Genomic DNA, 17,791 nt, shown 5'->3' with positions numbered 1-17,791 from the left:
AGAGAGAGAGAGAGAGAGGGATTGCTTTGTATGAGATGTATAATGATGACCCGTCTAAGATAACCGCTACAGAGACGCTGTATATGTTCTAATTTCTTGAAGGAACTGAAAGAACGTCCACACACTGCTCCGCATATGTGTCTCTATTAAAGGCCATTTGAAACAAAATCTGACTTTGAATCAGAAGCTCACTTTGTTGAAAACGGATAGTATATAGATGTCAACATTTGAAGTGTCTCCGCAAAGACGTGAGTGCAACCATACAGATTATATTTAAGTATCGTGTAAACAGCGCTCCGAATTGCCCCGCGTATAGGATAATATAGGCACTGCTATAGGGTGTAGATAAGGATTCTCATTTCGCGCGTTTGCTTTCTTCCTCGACTATTTTCGTCTTTCTCCCCTTACCTCTACCTCACTGTGCAAACCAGAAGCCTCGCTTCCTGTTAACCTATCTGCCTTTCCGATCTAATCTGTCTCTCTGTACACGATCAGCAGTGTGTGTGTGTGTGTGTGTGTGTGTGTGTGTGTGTGTGTGTGTGTGTGTGTGTGTGTGTGTGTGTGTGTGTGTGTGTGTGTGTGTGTGTGTGTGTGTGTGTGTGTGTGTGTGTGTGTGTGTGTGTGTGTGTGTGTGTGTGTGTGTGTGTGTGTGTGTGTGTGTGTGTGTAGAATGTGCATCGTAGATGTTCACTATGCCCGTAGAGCAGCAAGCGGGCATGACGGTTCGGTCATCAGACAGAGTCTAGGGTCCGCGTCACCTCCGGTCGAACAGTAATTGCAGCACTTTTCTCAGTTCTCGGCATAACGAACAACACAAATTTAAGGGAGCCGTTTCAGACGCACCTATTCGCACTTCGCATACAAAGTTTCGCACTCATCCTTCTCTGTACCCATGCATTGCCCAACAAGCCGATGTTGCTAATTATCTAATTGTTGCTAATTGCTAATTAGGCTTGGTCGCTGTTCAGTTTACGTTTTTGCGTTAAACAGAGATGAGGAAGACACGATTCGTCGTTGTCTCTGTCTTTCTTGTCTATCTTCTCTACTTAGTGCGAGAAATAACATCAAAAAAAAAAACAATCCCACTATACGAATACCTTTCACGAGATGCACAATTTCGCTGCACTTGGCCTTCAACAATCTTTAGCATCTGAAAGCTGAAAGCGTCGAAAATTAGAATGACGTATCCACTGAGGAGCCGAGACCATGATTCTCGAAAGGGAATGGCACCATCCCAAAGAGGTATGGTACGTGCGTTCGCGTACCATTCATGAATGTACCATTTATTGAAATGCACCACAATGGTACACGAATTTGCAAAGACACATGTATACGTACCATCTCGCAAAGAGCCTGAATCGGCCTGAACAGATGTTTATAGTGCTGCAAATGCTACTGTCCTGTGCGGTGACAGTGACCGACTGTAATTGCGTGTCTGTGCTCCTTTCTTTCTCTATCTAAAATCTAAAAATTGTAATGAATGGACCATCTTATTGTACTTACACATATATGAATGTACACTCGTTCACGTTGTCTTTCTTGAGGGCGACTGGCCTATGTGAACGCCTTTGAATTGTTCAGGCCCTCCGCGTGCGTGCGCGAGCTCACCGTGTCCTTCCTCCCTCCCCCCCCCTCTATCTCATCTTTCTATTCCCTCTTTCCCGTCCCCCAGAGTAGGGTAGCCAACCAGACGCATTTCTGGTTAACATCCCTGCCTTCTTTCTTTCTCTCCTCCTCCTCCTTCACGTACATTCCCATAATTTCACGTATGAGAAATGTACACGACTGTGAAAAGATGTCGCACCACGACCAAATGACGACATATTCATGTGTTCAATCGCTTGTGCGTTTTTTAAAGTTGACTTATTCGGAACTTCCGACTTCTGCGCAGCGAGATCCGCACAGTGAGTAATCTCAACTATCAGACGCCCATTTCAGGACCTGACACATTCTCGTTATTTCTCGCGAGATCTCGGTCATGTGCGAGACTCGTCCAAAGTGTGCAATGAGTGATGTGCGGACTTTTTAAAGAAACAAACGCTCTCTCGTCCAAAGAACTATAACGGCAAAGAGGTAGAAAGTGCGAATAAGCTAATCCCAGGAAAATAAGCAAGGCCGATCATTTACTGCACGAAAAAAAAGGGGGGAGAGTTACGAGGAAGAAATAAAAATGCGGACGGGGAAATTTTTCATTCCAACCCGGCTCCCACGGAATGGGGCAATATCTGCAGCGTTCCGCAGCAAACCCTACACAACACATAACACCAGACGGTAAAATAATCAAAACTCGCAGATCCTTAAACGGTGGAGTGTTGACAACAAAGACGCCACCATCTATCACCAAAGCGACAAGAATAAGCGAGCGATAAGGGCAGGCCCGAAGAAGTAAGATGGAACGGAGCCTTCCGGCCGGCAGCACCGGCGCGGAAACGCGAAAACCGCCACCACCAGAGGTCGCGATATTCGATGACCCAAAGTGCGGACAGAAGGGCACTTCGCGCGTTTTTAAGGGGAGATAGGCATCAGGTTAGCAGCCGATGTCTCGGCAGCTCGCCTATATAGGGGTGGTCGAGGGAGGGGGAGGGAAACGACCTAAATGCGAACTAAACAAAAACAAAAGCAGCAACGAAGGGAATAAGTGCCTCGAAGTTGGTGTTAAGACGGGAGGGGGAAGGTATACTAGGATTCGCCTCTCGCTTCCTTCAACCCCGCTTCCCTTTCCCGCTGCTTTCTTTCGACGCCATCCCCATCAGGCTGTCCGGTCGCAGCGGAAGGCGGCCGGCACGTTCCTCCGAATGAAAGATGAAGTCCGCTCGTTCGGTCGCAGACAGGAACAGCAGCGGCAGGCGCCAGCGCGGTCGCCGCCGGAGCACTTGGCACCGCAGTGTCGCGGCTTGGCTTGGCGGCGCGACTCGGCGTGCGACGGGCGGCAACGCGATCCCTCCGGCCACGAGCGAGCGGTTGCGGGTTTGAGGAGGCGCCGGGGGCGACCAGCAGGACCTGTTGAGTGTCACCGCGAGAACCCACGTCGTCGTCTCCGTCGTACGGTCGCCGCGGCCTGGCTTGAGCCATCGGCGGGAAAGAAACCGCGAGTGTGTGTGTCTGTGTGTGTCGCATCGAGGGTGCTTCAGCGTTTCTCGGGAGCCGGTGTGCCGCCTCTTTCTTTTCTCTGTTTCCTTTCCTTCTTTTCTTTTTTTCAGAGCCTCCAGAAAGGGAGGAAGGAGTTAGAGTGAGCCAGGAGGAGAAGCCACCGGATAGTACACTCTGCTGCCTTATCTTGTCCCTTAACAATAATCTTCATCTATCTTGTGTGGTTTTTATCCCTTTAACGCTGCTCACCCGCTATACTGTCAGGTCACAAACGGCATGCGCGTATCAGCGTGACGATATTGACAATAAATTTGCGAGCGCACATTGTGAAAGTAAATGCACGCAAGATAGATGACTATTATTGTTTCGGGACAGGATAATCAACAAAGGGTCATTTTCTTTTTTTTTTTTTCTCTCTCTCTCTCTCTTTGGTCAGTGTGATAAGGAATGCGCATATTCTATTAAGGAATGCCCATATGTCTACAGCTACCTTGGTTCTCCACAAGAAAAGTAGAAAGCTACCTATCAAGAAAGGGGTCAGGCAAGAGACACAATCTCTCCAATGCTATTCACTGCATGCCTAGAAGTATTCAAGCTCTTAGAATGGGAAGGGTTAGGAGTGAGGATCAACGGCGAATAATCAGCAACCTTCAGCTTGCAGATGAAATTGTCCTATTCAGCAACAAGTGGAGACAAATTACAACAAATGATTGAGGACCTTAATCGAGAAAGTGTAAGAATTGGGTTGAAGATGAATATGCAGGAAGACAAAGATAATGTTTAATAGCCTGGCAAGGGAACAAGAATTCAGGATCGCCAGTCAGCCTCTAGAGTCTGTAAAGGAGTACGTTTATCTAGGTCACTTACTCACAGGGGACCCTGATCACGAGAAATAAGTTTACAGAATAATAAAATTGGGTTGGAGTGCATACGGCAGGCATTTCCAAATCCTGACAGGGAGCTTACCACTGTCGTTGAAAAGAAAAGTGTACAATCATTGCATTCTACCGGGGCTAACATATGGGGCAGAAACTTGGAGGTTAACAAAGAAACTCGAGAACAAGTTAAGGACCGCACAAAGAGCGATGGAACGAAAAATCTTAGGACTAACGTTAAGAGACAGGAAGAGAGCGGTGTGGATCAGAGAACAAACGGGGATAGCCGATATTCTAGTTGACATTAAGCGGGGAGAAATGGAGCTGGGCAGGCCATGTAATGCGTAGGATGGATAACCGGTGGACCATTAGGGTTACAGAATGGCTACCAAGAGAAGGGAAGCGCAGTCGAGGACGGCAGAAAACCAGGTAGGATGATGAAGTTAGGAAATTTGCAGGCGCAAGTTGGAATACGCTAGCGCAAGACAGGGGTAATTGGAGATCGCAGGGAGAGGCCTTCGTTCTGCAGTGGACATAAATATAGGCTGATGATGATGATATGTCTATTAACATAGACGCAGATGAGGAGGAATGCTCGGAGAAATTTTACCATCGTACTAGAAACAAGTGCTGTGGATTAGAAAGCATAGTAGCCGATATTGTAATTGAGATTACGCGGTAAAAATGGATCTGGGCCGGCCATGTGATGTGTATGAAACGGAAAACCGCTAGTATATTAGATTTACAATATGGATGCCAAGAACGGCAACACGCAATCGAGTACGGTATAGTAAACTAGGTCACGTGATTTGATTAGAAAATTCACAGGCATAGGATAGAGTCAGCCGACGGCAAAAACGAAGTAATATAAGCGGTGTCTAAAACATGCCGGCCACGACATGCCGGACGAAGTGACACTCTCAGTGTTTTCTGTCCTTTATTTCCATCCCCTAACCCATTTTTTCCGTGTGTAAGGTGGCAAAACAGACCTGCGTTTGGTAGAGCTCACTGCCTTTTCCTTCACTTTTCTTTCTCTCTTCTCTCTCTCTTCGGCGCGCTGAGCCGCGTGCGCCCACTATTTCTAAAATACTCTATAGAATCTATCCCCACCCTCTGTTGTGGAACCTTCGTCAGCAGAATTAACTTTCGTGGTTGTAGATGCTCTACCATCCACTTCATGCCCGTACAGCAAGTATAACAAGGTTGGGAAACACTTATATTTTAATTTGAACATAACTATAGTTGGTCTCGAATTGCTGCAACCTGGCGTCATGCGCGTCATCGTGACGTCATGACACAGCTAATTTTGCCGACGTCGCGTAGCAATAAGGTTAGGTACGATGACGTTGCCCATACAAAAGAAGAAAAAAAAATAATGTGGGCCGGCCATGTGATGTGTATGAAACGGAAAACCGCTAGTATATTAGATTTACAATATGGATGCCAAGAACGGCAACACGCAACGAGTACGGTATAGTAAACTAGGTCACGTGATTTGATTAGAAAATTCACAGGCATAGGATAGAGTCAGCCGACGGCAAAAACGAAGTAATATAAGCGGTGTCTAAAACATGCCGGCCACGACATGCCGGACGAAGTGACACTCTCAGTGTTTTCTGTCCTTTATTTCCATCCCCTAACCCATTTTTTCCGTGTGTAAGGTGGCAAAACAGACCTGCGTTTGGTAGAGCTCACTGCCTTTTCCTTCACTTTTCTTTCTCTCTTCTCTCTCTCTTCGGCGCGCTGAGCCGCGTGCGCCCACTATTTCTAAAATACTCTATAGAATCTATCCCCACCCTCTGTTGTGGAACCTTCGTCAGCAGAATTAATTTTCGTGGTTGTAGATGCTCTACCATCCACTTCATGCCCGTACAGCAAGTATAACAAGGTTGGGAAACACTTATATTTTAATTTGAACATAACTATAGTTGGTCTCGAATTGCTGCAACCTGGCGTCATGCGCGTCATCGTGACGTCATGACACAGCTAATTTTGCCGACGTCGCGTAGCAATAAGGTTAGGTACGATGACGTTGCCCATACAAAAGAAGAAAAAAAAATAAGTAAACAGGAAGGCTGAGCGCATTTCTTTTGGTTGCCCTCAGGTGTGGCAGTCACTGCGATTGCAGAGAGTGTGATGACGTGATCACCCATCTACCGAAACCACAACTTTCCGTAAATGGTTTGTCAAAACCAATAATATTGGAAATTGTTCAGGGTGTTCTGATGCTTGTCATGGACTACTTTTGCTGCGTTTTGGAGGGTTGTGTCCTTTTTTATTATTAATTATTCACCGCAAACGAGAGCGAGTGAGGTCCTAAAATGTCTTCAGCTCAGTGTGCTGGGGGCAGTACGAAGGTCAGAGTAAGAATACGTGGGCACACATGTTATAATTTGACGCCAGCCATTCTCCTGAAGGACGTTTTCAACTGCTGGATGTGTCCGTGACGTGGTCATCTTTAAACCTACACCGCTAGCCTTCTCGGTGTAGCTACTCTGCAGCAACACTGCATTAAAGAAAAAATCAGTGACATACCATTCTTGTCCTGTATTCTTTCTCCTGTTTCGTTTGCTTGTGCGCTGCCCAAGAATTTATAGTTTCCAACTCGCCCTATTTTCAGTCCTTCTGCACACTATTCGGTCTGCACGTTCGGAAACCCGTTTTCTTGGGCTAAACTTTGCGTGAAAATATATTGCTCCGATTCCTAACCCGCCCACTCTAACTTCGTAGTGGTCCACTTCGACTAGTTTAGCTGGAGTGGACCACATTGAAGGACGAACGTGCAATAAGAAAAGCAGTAGTCTTCGTCTCTGTTATGTTGTGTTCCGTTAATTTTAGCTCTGACATAGCCGAATAATTACGCAACACCAACTTAACCCAGCTGTTATTATCCTTCTTCTATACACATCTCCGTTCGTACACGCTTACAACGGGAAACAGCAAGCGTATACACGTGCAAGCACACACAATTCACGACCGCGTCCACCTAGGAAACCGTGTAAGCTTCGTGAGGTAAAATAAAAAAAAAAATAAAAAAGACCAGGAGGCAATGAACTGCGGCTGCTCCGCCCCACCGCTGCCTCCCATGTCAAAGCACACAAGCAAACACGCGCGGTTGTTTTGGGTGGTGGTGGCGGGGGTGGGGTGGGGTGGGGGGCAACCCGAGGAGTCCCCAAGGTTTCGCGACGGCGCAGCAGTAGCGGCAGCAGACCGGGACAGGCGTCGCCCGCCGCAGGCTGCCGCCACGCCGGCGTCGGCACGCGTCTTGTCTGTCTGTCGTCTGCTGCCGCGCGTCCGTCTCGTCTGCAGCCACCGACTGCTGCAGAAGACAGCAGCAGACGACAGGAGAGGGGCGTAATTTGCCTTTAAAAGCCTCGCCCTTCCACAACTCTGCCTCCCTCTCTTCGCTACCGCAGCGTTGTTACCTCCATTCTCCCCCCCCCAACCCCCACCACCACTTCTACTTCACCCCCGCAGTCCCCTCTGGAAGGACACCCTTGGTTGCTCGCGCCGCCTTCAGGTTCGCACGGAGCGAGGAAAAGAACACCCGCTGTGGATGCAGACAGACGGGGGCACACCGCTGCTGGAAGGCATTATAAGGGAGTGCACGAGGCGAGAGAACGGAGCAAGTGCGCGGAGACGCCAACGTCGCCGTCTAGTGGCGACGGGGGTGGAAGGGGGGGGGGGGGGGGGGCGAAGAGAACGACGGTGTTACAGGGGGAGAGCGGGAGGAAGGAACAGGAGACTGTCGTACTTTCCGTTTCGAAGTGTTTCTTTTTGTTGTTTGTGTTATTGACTCATTGTTCTCCTTCCTCCGCGCTCACCTCGAACGAGGACCACCGTCGCATATAGCGACGACCCCTGCGCGCCGAGATTGTCCCCGACGGCTCCAAGTGTCCTTCTTCCCCCTTACAGTCGCCTTTTTTTCTGGTATCCCGAGACGTTCTCTTTGAAGACGCAACTACAACCCCCCCCCCCCTCCTCCCCTTCCCCACCACTCCACCTTTCCCGCTCATTCTCGGGCCGGAAGATGACGGTGGGTGGGCACACAGCTTGCTGGCCTCCGGCTGGCCGACGTATATACGTATGCGAAAGATCGCGCGTGCCGCCTTTTCGGGGCTGTGCGACGTCTTTACCTCAACTCCCATACGACAAACAGCGCTAAGCGACGAGCGAGTGAACGAGGCGAGCGTTGTGCACAGTCGAACCTCGATATAACGAACTCGGATGTAACGAATTATCTGGCATAATGAAGCAAACGTAAAATGTTTCTCGCCAATATGAGCGTGTACCGAATACATGCTTATAAAGAATATCGGATACAACAAACATATTTTCGTGTCTGATGCGGCTCCGTTATAGCGACGTTTGACACGTGTATCTTGTGCAATTTAAATACACCCGTGCGAAGTAGCCCAAGTTCAACACGTTAGATATTTCTCTCCTCCAAGAGCTCAATTCAGGTTACGTTTCCTCAGGTATCCGGCATTGGCGCGTATAAGCGTGTAGGCGAGAATCTCAATGTGCGCGCCGCGTCGATTCACAGAAGTCAAAAAGCAGATGAACGTTGTTTGCGGCCGCCCCACTAGCGATGTAGAATGAGAGTGCGTCTGCACGCACACGTCAGCGCCATGAATATTCAGCGTTTGATCGCGTTATACGAGCGTGGCGACTTTGATGCTATCGCGAAAACAAGACCAAATAAATTACATCGCGAAGCCAGAAAGCGAAACAAGAAAGAGTTGATGCTAGTGGAACGTTGTTTTTACGATGCGCCTATGGTATAAGCTTGCCGGCCAGCTTGCAACCAGTTATAGTCCACCTCAAACGTGTCGCTGACATCAGAGTGCTTACACAACTTTCAGCGAGCGGGTACAGAATAAGTGTCCCACAGTTTTAGCGACCGATTGAAGGTCTCTTTTATTTTTCGTAGTCAGCATCTACCTTCACGTAACAGTCGAACCAAAACAGAACTGCGCCCATGCAGATGTTGTCACGAAACAAAACATTCACGGGGCATTATGGCCATCATTCTCTACGTCAGGCTTGATGTCACTGGAACTCTGCGTTATACCCACGTAGGACGGGAAGTACGACTCTGATTAAATTTAATCCGCATCGAACTTTCGAACTCTCCGAATCGACCGAAACAATGTGTACGTCTTAGTACTCAGCGGGATCGAAGTCAACAGCGTGCTCCAAGATGACAAAGTACAGCGCTTCGATATACATATAAGGAGATTAGGGGTGTGTGAATATTCGTAATTTCGAACACGAATACGAATCGAATAATCCCTGCTATTCGATTCGTATTCGAGAATTCACTCATTCAAGTTGTCAAATATTCGTCCCTTTCGAATGTATAAGATAGAATGATAGATATGAGGACTGTTACGAGCGATTTTGCTGCAAGATAACTTGTAGCACATTGGCACCATTTCAAACGCACGAGGCATTTTAGTTCTGCTCAACAATGTGCAGTCGTTTAATAATAATGGCTCGCTTTTAGGCAGCCTATTTACGAATTTGTTACGATTTATTATTTGTACAGTCGCATTAAGTTTGCATCCCTTTAAGACAATCAAAGGGCAATTGAATGAAAAATGTTAGGCGTAACGTTAAGAGACGGGAAGAGAGCGGTGGGGATCAGAGAGCAAACGGGAATAGCCGATATTCTAGTTGACATTAAGAGAAATAAAATGGAGCTGAGCAGGCCATGTAGTGCGTAGGGTGGATAACCGGTGGACCATTAGAGGTACAGAATGGATACCAAGAGAAGGGAAGCGCAGTCGAGGACGGCAGAAAACTAGGTGGGGTGATGAAGTTAGGAAATTTGCAGGCGCGACTTGGAATCAGCGAGCGCTAGACAGGAGTAATTGGAGATTGCTGGGAAAGACCTTCGCCCTGCAGTGGACATAAAAATAGCCTGATGATGATTATGGTGATGAAGACAGTGTGTGGTGCTGTAGTATCATACTTCTTTCCTTCAGGGAGCACAACATTGTACCAGCATCTGATAACATCCTGTTTCCTTGTTACATTACTTTTAATTGCTGTGGGGCCTCAGATAAGTGAAACATTCTATCCTTTACAAGCTCCTCAGTCATTCGGACGTTTAATTTTAACCTGTATTACATCAATTTGCGAAAGTATATGAGCTTGATTTGTTCTTTTTTTTAAGCAAACGGACTCCGCGCGAAATTCCTATGTAACGTTGCTTCAGAAATGAGAAAGATTTCGATATTCGTTTCGATACTGGGGAGTCGTTTTTTCTCTAATATTGGATTTGATTCAGCAATCTCATTATTCGAACAGCCCTAATGAAGTTGTATTGACATTGACTCAAGTACGATGTAAAGTGCCCCCTGTGACAGGGTTATTATACAGAATAGATTTTTTATTATATTATAAATGGAGGCATAAGTCTTATGAATCATTAATCCCTACATATAAAACAAAATGTTGGTGGCGGAGAGGACCGGACTTCCAACTGCATTGCCAGGTTGTTTTTGGAAAAGTCGATGCCGTGCTATTGCGCCATTCCATGTGGTGCGCTGCGCATCGCGTAACTATCGGGAGTCACGATAGCCATATGTGGACCCGAGCTCATCTGTCATAACCGCGTGTACACGGCATAATGGCGACATCGATCGCAAATATCGAAAAGCGCAGTGCAGGCCTGTGCTTCCGAGAGGAATGCGCGCAGAAATTGCAGGACATTGTCTTCGCAACAGACGACTGGAACCATCTCCAGAGATCGCATTTTCATATATCGCTTTTGGAGATACGAGGATATGTAGTCTAGATGACGCTTTCTTTCGTCAATAACAAAATGTTATTTCAGCTGACCACTGCGTGTAGGGGAATAAAACCGCAGGTCTAGAAAAAAATTAAATAATATGGGTTATTTGTAAATGTTCTTGAAGTTAATTTTGCATTGTATTTGTGAACCTTTTTCAGTGCTCATCACTAATATCTGTTTTAACACATCGCAAAACGCAGTTTGCAGTACACGTAATTTAGACCCGTGTCCTGCAATGGAGTTCACACACTGCAGAGCGATGCGTAAGAACAGGCTGCTGCTAATTAAGATAGAGCTCAAGTTATTATCGCCGCCAGCCAGCCACTGACAAACAGTTATTGCGAACAGAAGGCCTCGTGAATTCCGCTCCAGACGATTACCACTGGCTGTTGGCAAACTGTAAAACCGCGGTGCAAATTGTAACTTCTTATGGTGCACGCTTGCAAAAGATTATAACGCATGTCCGAGATACGATACCAGAAACGACTGCGCGGTTAGTTAAAAAAAAATGGAGGACGCTTAAGCTTTGCCTTTAAGAGTGGAACATGATAGTACTCAAATATCCCTGGCTGCTTATCAGGCTTCCCGGCAACTGCAGCTTCGCCTCCGCATGCGGCTGCCGTATACAGTCATTGGAGTGACGATAGGCTGCCGAGGAGGCGAGCGCCACCTGGATGGTGTTTTTGCAAGGAGCGAACAGCGGCCCGCCACTGTACATGCGTGGTAGAAATGCAGGACAAGGGGCTTGTGTTTGAGTTTCCGCGTAAGAGATTTATGTTTTCTCGTATATTGAAATTACAATCCGACCCTATCACGTCTGCAGGTTGTGGTTACGTCGTACTTTACGATTCTTCTGACGCATTTTGCTTTGAGAAATTTGATTCGTTCACCAGCGCCTCTGTGCCACATGGACGTCCTGCGTGGTGGGGGTGGTTCGGGATGATTTTCTTGGGCGCGGACGCCGAGACCGACACCGACGCCAGATTTTCTGTGACACGGGGCCTTTAACGCTATCGCGTCGTTAAAAGGTGTGCGCCAGTCCGCCTGCCCGCGCGTGCGTGCGTGTTTTAGAAAGGGTTCACCTATACACGGACGAGTAAAACGATTATATTTAACACGTTTCCCAACAAACACACGTGCAGAAAAGAAAACAAGAAGCAAAAGATTGCGAACATTCCGCGTTTGCCGAGCTGGCCATCGGCTAATAACACCAACACTATAACTACGCACCGCGGGTTCAACCGCCGAGCGACCAAGCGCTGATCCCCGCTCAAGGTCGACGATGCGCTTTTGCCCCCACACTGCGCGCACCACATAAATAACAGCCACCTGGCACTGTCCAGAGCCAGGAACGGCCAACCGCCGCTGCATTCGCGTCTCGAAGAGAGAACGTTACGCACTTTGCATGCTGGGCGCTCTGACCCGTGCATATTGCCCGCGCTAAGTGGCTACGCCCGTATATACGTACGCAATAAAGCTGGCCACCTTCTAAGGCTCCCGCCTCATGACGTGGGGCAGCTAGCGTTTGTGTACGACAGACTCGCTGCGTCCCATTCTCCGATTTGGAAATTAAAAACAAATATGCTTGCACGCATCGGTTCAGCCTCGTGGACGTTCCCGTTATCATCATCATCACCAGCCTATATACGTATATGTCCCCTGCAGGATGAAGGCCTCTCCCTGTGATCTCCAATTACCCCTGTCTTGCGCTAGCTGATTCTAACTTGCGCCTGCAAATTTCCCAACTTCATCACTCCCCCTAGTATTCTGCCGTCTTCGACTGCGCTTACCTTCTCTTGGTATCCGTTCTGTAACTCTAATGGTCCGCCGGTTATCCATCCTATATACGCATTACATGTCCTGCCGAGCTCCAGTTTAGGTGCGAAGCACCTTATGCGCCCGGGCTGTCGGCGTCTCCTGTCGTAGTCACGGTAAGCAAGCGGCTTATTCTGGTTAACCTCCCTGCCTCCTATCTTTCTCTTCCCTTCCTTCCTTCCTGTCTCCAGTTTGATCCAAATCAGCCGGTTTGCCACAAAACTTCAGTCATCGGGCCTTGATTAGTCAACGGGTCACGAAGAATCTGCTTCACCAGAGAAGCAGAGAGAGCCGAACAGAACGAGAACGTCATGACCCTTAAAAAGAACGGTAAAATCAAAACAGTTTACCTACGGAGTGGCGCGCCGTTTAGCAAATGATAGAGAGGAATGACTCCTGTCTGTCAACAACGGAGAACTGGTACACGACGCGTCTACCTTTCCCACATTGGATAGGTAATTGAAACACTCGCACGCGCTCTGCGGATGGAGGGACCTCGTTGAAGTTGCACACAAACACTTCACCCGCCCCGCTTGGGGATCTCCTCCTCTCCCCGTGTCTAAAGACCTGCGCGGCCCCTTGCAAAGTCGCGAAGCGTCGTTTACAAAAAAATCCGGCGCGACAACTGCCCGCCGACGTCCGTTGAGCAAACAAACAAAACGAACAAGAAAACCGTTTCTCGGGCGAGACTGACGCCGCCCGAGAACAAGCCCCGCCGCCTTAACAGCCAACGCAGTGCGGTGGCCCAAGGCTGTGAAGCGTTTGACTACGTGGATTGATATTGATGAAGCCGGTGTTCTTTAGACCGGAGGCAAACCTATGCGGGAAGCGGCTGTACGCAACTTGGCCATCCTAGCACTTTCTAACACTCGCCTTCTCTCTTTCTTCTTTTCCCCCACCAGCTACCACCACCACTACTACTACTACTACTACTACTACTACTACTACTACTACTACTACTACTACTACTACTACTACTACTACTACTGCTGCTGCTGCTGCTGCTGCTGCTACTACTACTACTGCTACTATCATTATTGTACACAATTGAGACGTGCGACATGCAAGTCGTACCCTGGACAATAAACCGCTGGTCGGGAACGTTGCCCCCAACAGTTACATGCAGGGCCTACGCAAGGTCGCTTCCCGAAGAAACCACCGCCAGGGCCGCAGGCCGGATCGATACAAAGCGACTGCACCTTACCGAAGTCACCCTTAACGAAGGAACCGAAAGCACTTTAATACACTGGGTTAAATCTAGTAAACCTACTTGGTTGGTGTTCGTTATGTATAGTGTAATTTGGTGTTTGTTTAATCGGTATGTCTATGAACGTTAACTCCTCCTTACCGTAAGCAGACGTTTGTCACGTGCGACTAACATCTTTTGCCTGTGCTTTCGCGGCTTCGCTAGTAAAGGGGGCAAAAACGACAAAAGGAAAAAAAAAACTAGAAATGTGGTAACGTAAAGAAACATTTATTATTCGGGTGTTTTCTAACCAAACTGATTAGAGTTGAATGTTCGCCTTCGAAAAAACAGCGATGTGTTAAAGTCAATCAATCAATCAGTCACACCGGAAGCCCTCGCTGTGCTCCTACTTTATTACATTACGTCGTTCGCGCTGGTGAGTATTATTCACTCTATATGGTTACTTCCACTTAGTTCCTCAATCGTTCTAATCCTCAACAAAGTATACGCGGTATTAGAAAAAAGGGCAACACGCAAACCCGTCCGAAAAAGAAACAAAGAAATTTCTGGTGAATAAAATAAAAAGCTGTCTAAGCAATTACAGACCCAGAGTGCATACCACAGGCTTCAAAAGAGAAAGAGAGAAAAAAGAGCAATAAACAGCCATTCAGCAAAAAAATACCAAACCAATCCAAACAACATTATACAGCCTTCCACCTGCAATATGCACAACGGCAGTACGTGACATTTCCCATGACAAACGCGGGAGAGTGGTTAGAAATTAACCGTTGTTTTGCCAGCCATCACGACAGCCATGACCGCGGTGTCGGAATCCACATTCTTTCTTCAGCGCAATGTGACAGCACCGCCTTTGCTGCCCTTGGACTACGTTTGTCCAGCTTTAACAAACCGAATCAGGTCTATCTGAAGATGTCTTCCGATTACCCTGTTCATGATTTCCGGGAAAAGAGATAGAGAAATGGGAATGCGAGGAGTGTTTGCCTGGTTTGCTACCCTACACAAGGCGAAGGGAAGTTAAATGATAGAAAGGAGAATGCATTATAGTTGTCCATTAGAACTGCATGGGATGCTTTTCAACCTGCTTGGTTCGATTGGCCGGCGGCACCTGTCCTTATTGGCAGTACGGCACCACTCCTTATTGGCAGTAATGGCATGCGTACGCATTTAATATGTAACTCCCGAAATACTTGAACGAGACGCGTGATAATTTCCTTTTAATGCCTTAGCGTTAAGGGCCCCGTGTCGCAGAAAATCCGGCGTCGGTATGGGCGCGGGCGCGCCGGCATCGTTGGCGGAAATACTAATCCCGAACCACCCCGACCGCGCAGGCCCTCCGCGTGGCTCAAGGCGTTAGTGAGCAAAATTGTATTTCTCAAAGTAAAATCTGCCACAAAAATCGTAAAGTACGACTTAACCACTACCTGCAGACGTGACAGCGTCGGATTCTAATTTGAGTATACGAGAGAACATAATTTAGTTGCCGGGAAGCCTGATAAGCAGTCAGGGATCTTTGAATGCCATCGTGTTCCACTCTTAAAGGCGAAGCTTAAGCGTGCTCCAATTTTTTTACAGGTATACCCGTGCTTCCGGGATAATTCCGAAGAGTCGCATCGTAAACATGAACTCATCTCTGGTGAACTGGACACTCACTTGCTCGCTCACTCACCCACTCACTCACTCACTCACTCACTCACTCACTCACTCACTCACTCACTCACTCACTCACTCACTCACTCACTCACTCACTCACTCACTCACTCACTCACTCACTCACTCACTCACTCACTGCACTCCAGCCTGTGCGTCTTTTGGCCCTCCGACATTTGTTTTCTACGCGAAGTTAGCTTTATTCCGTCTTAGCCTGGCTCGCTGTCCTATATAATATACGAATCACTCACAAACAATCAGAAATTAACAACGTCCAACCCAACGTTAATTACACGCGTCCTCCCCGCTGTACGTGTCGGCGCGGTTGGCCTCGAGCACATGGAACTCGAGCAAGTGGAAAACGAAGGATAGAAACAAAACAAGAACCAAAGAGGTTCACATAGTTTAAGTCTGCTGTGACACGTACGTCCACTGCTTGCGCCAGGAAATTCAAGAGAGAAAGAGAGAGAGAGAAAATAAAGAAAAAGCAGCGGCAACTGGCGTGCAGTTCGTTCCAGCGAAAATTTCCCTTCTCCCAGCGGGGTTCGCAGCCGACAGAACTTTTTTTTTTTTTTTGTTCAAAAGTATACTGCCCTGACATTCGCTGAGGCGGCCTGGGCTGTCCCATCGTAAGCAGGAATAACGACGGATTAGCGCGGCTGTTTTATACCGCCGCCGAAGGCTCCACCACTGAGGACCCCACTGATCACTGGAGCACGCAAGCAATCTGCTGCGACCGTGTGTCCGAAAAATCTCCCTCGCAGCCAGCAGCCCATAGGGAAGGCGCCAGAATTCTCCGCACTTTATAAAAAAAAACACACACACACAAACGTAACTTCAAAGAAAACAAAAGGTAGTTGAAGAACGCGACATAAAGCTGTTAATTTTTACGTACCTGAATAAAAGGTAAAGGCAAAAATTGACTGTAGAGGGTTAGCAATGGGACAGCGGAGGGAGATAGAGAGGCGAAAGAGGCTGATGTGGAGGGGCATGCCGCAGCCATCAGTATAGTATAACAAGGGAGGGGGGGGGGGGGGGAGGGGGGGGGAGAAAGAGACCCACAACTCGCGCGGTCTAGTCGTGATCTTGGAATAATCGGGAGGCGTGTTGCACTTACCTGTTTCGTGTACGTCCTGTAACGAACGTCACTGCCGGATTCGGGGGGTGTCTGCGTGAGGAAAGAAAGTAAGAATTAGAATAAAAAGAAAAAAAAAGAGAGAGAATGGAACGAGAGCGCGCGATGTCCAGTGTACACGGGGACCGAAACAGTCAAAACTTGTGCCCCGTCGTAAAACCGGGCATGTATTCTGTACCTGCGCGAGGCGAGGAGTTTGAGGAGAAGCACTTGGCGCATTCTTTCGCGAGTGCTAACTATTTGGTGGCCAGAAACAGTAGCCCAGACTGCGAGAATGTAAGCGTCCGCTGCGAAGTACCTCAACAGGATTTAAAACTGAAGGAGGATGGGGGGGGGGGGGGGGGGGGAGGGAAATGAGGAGGGGGGTTTATAGACACTCATGACACAAGGGGGTGTCTTTCTTTCATTCTTTTTTTTTCCCCTCTCTTTAGAATGTTCTGCTAAACAACACTGAAGTTCCACTAGGAGTGCTGAAACGTTCTTTTTTTTTTTGATCTAGGTTAAAAATCTGCTTTCAAATTGCTGCGAGAAATATGAATAACCGTTCATGGGCAAGCAGGCATTCTTAAGTAGTGGAAGCATCATTCACATTTGACTGCAACACAGTCGATAGTATACGTAGATATGGACACGCAATGGTATGTAAATTTTTTATGACGTCAATTATGTTTACGTAGTCAGCAGAGTATGGAACATCTGCCTGAAATGTGTTCGTGTTGCTTAGGCCAGAAGAGACACGAAAACGCAAAAACGGCCCAGGTCGCGATGACGCCCTGAAATTTCGGTAACAGCTCGGCGTGACGTCTTGGATTTTGACAGGGTCTAACTCGGGCACGGTAATAGGTAATAGTATGTCGGTAAAGAAGTGTTACGTCGCATGTTAAAGACACCAAAGACTCAATCTGTAGCACCATCTCGAGAACGTTTCCTGCTCCAAAACGGCCAATTTACGGGAAAATTCATTGAAATCTGTGACGTCACACTGACACGATAGCTGGCGCTGAGGTTACCGAGCAAAATTTACAGAAGTGAAACTCAGCCCTCATTTTCACCAGTAATAATTAACCTCATCCCCCCCCCCCCCACCCCCCGCTTTCTTCTTTCTCAACACACGTGAAAGCAGAGTTTTGAAGAAAAAAATACTTTGGCAGTCTAAAATAATTAAGTGCTGCTCTTTGATGTCTTCCAGATTTGACAAGGGCACGCCTTTGTAGAAGATG

The 17,791-nt window shown here is 47.8% G+C and overlaps 1 protein-coding gene across 3 annotated transcripts in view; it reads right to left on the bottom strand.

The window, feature by feature from the left end:
- The window catches only part of LOC119461162 (transcription factor GATA-4), a 125,480-nt gene that overhangs the window by 36,320 nt on the left and 71,369 nt on the right, over nucleotides 1-17,791 (bottom strand). For all 3 annotated transcript variants that reach the window (XM_037722377.2, XM_037722379.2, XM_037722380.2), the window contains one exon: nucleotides 16,554-16,604. In XM_037722377.2, coding sequence (XP_037578305.1) covers nucleotides 16,554-16,604 — 51 coding nt within the window. The remainder of the gene's footprint in view (nucleotides 1-16,553; nucleotides 16,605-17,791) is intronic.

The sequence above is a fragment of the Dermacentor silvarum genome, chromosome 8 (genome assembly GCF_013339745.2).
Source record: "Dermacentor silvarum isolate Dsil-2018 chromosome 8, BIME_Dsil_1.4, whole genome shotgun sequence".
Taxonomy (NCBI): Eukaryota; Metazoa; Arthropoda; class Arachnida; order Ixodida; family Ixodidae; genus Dermacentor; species Dermacentor silvarum.
This window is presented reverse-complemented; position numbering and strand designations above follow the sequence as displayed.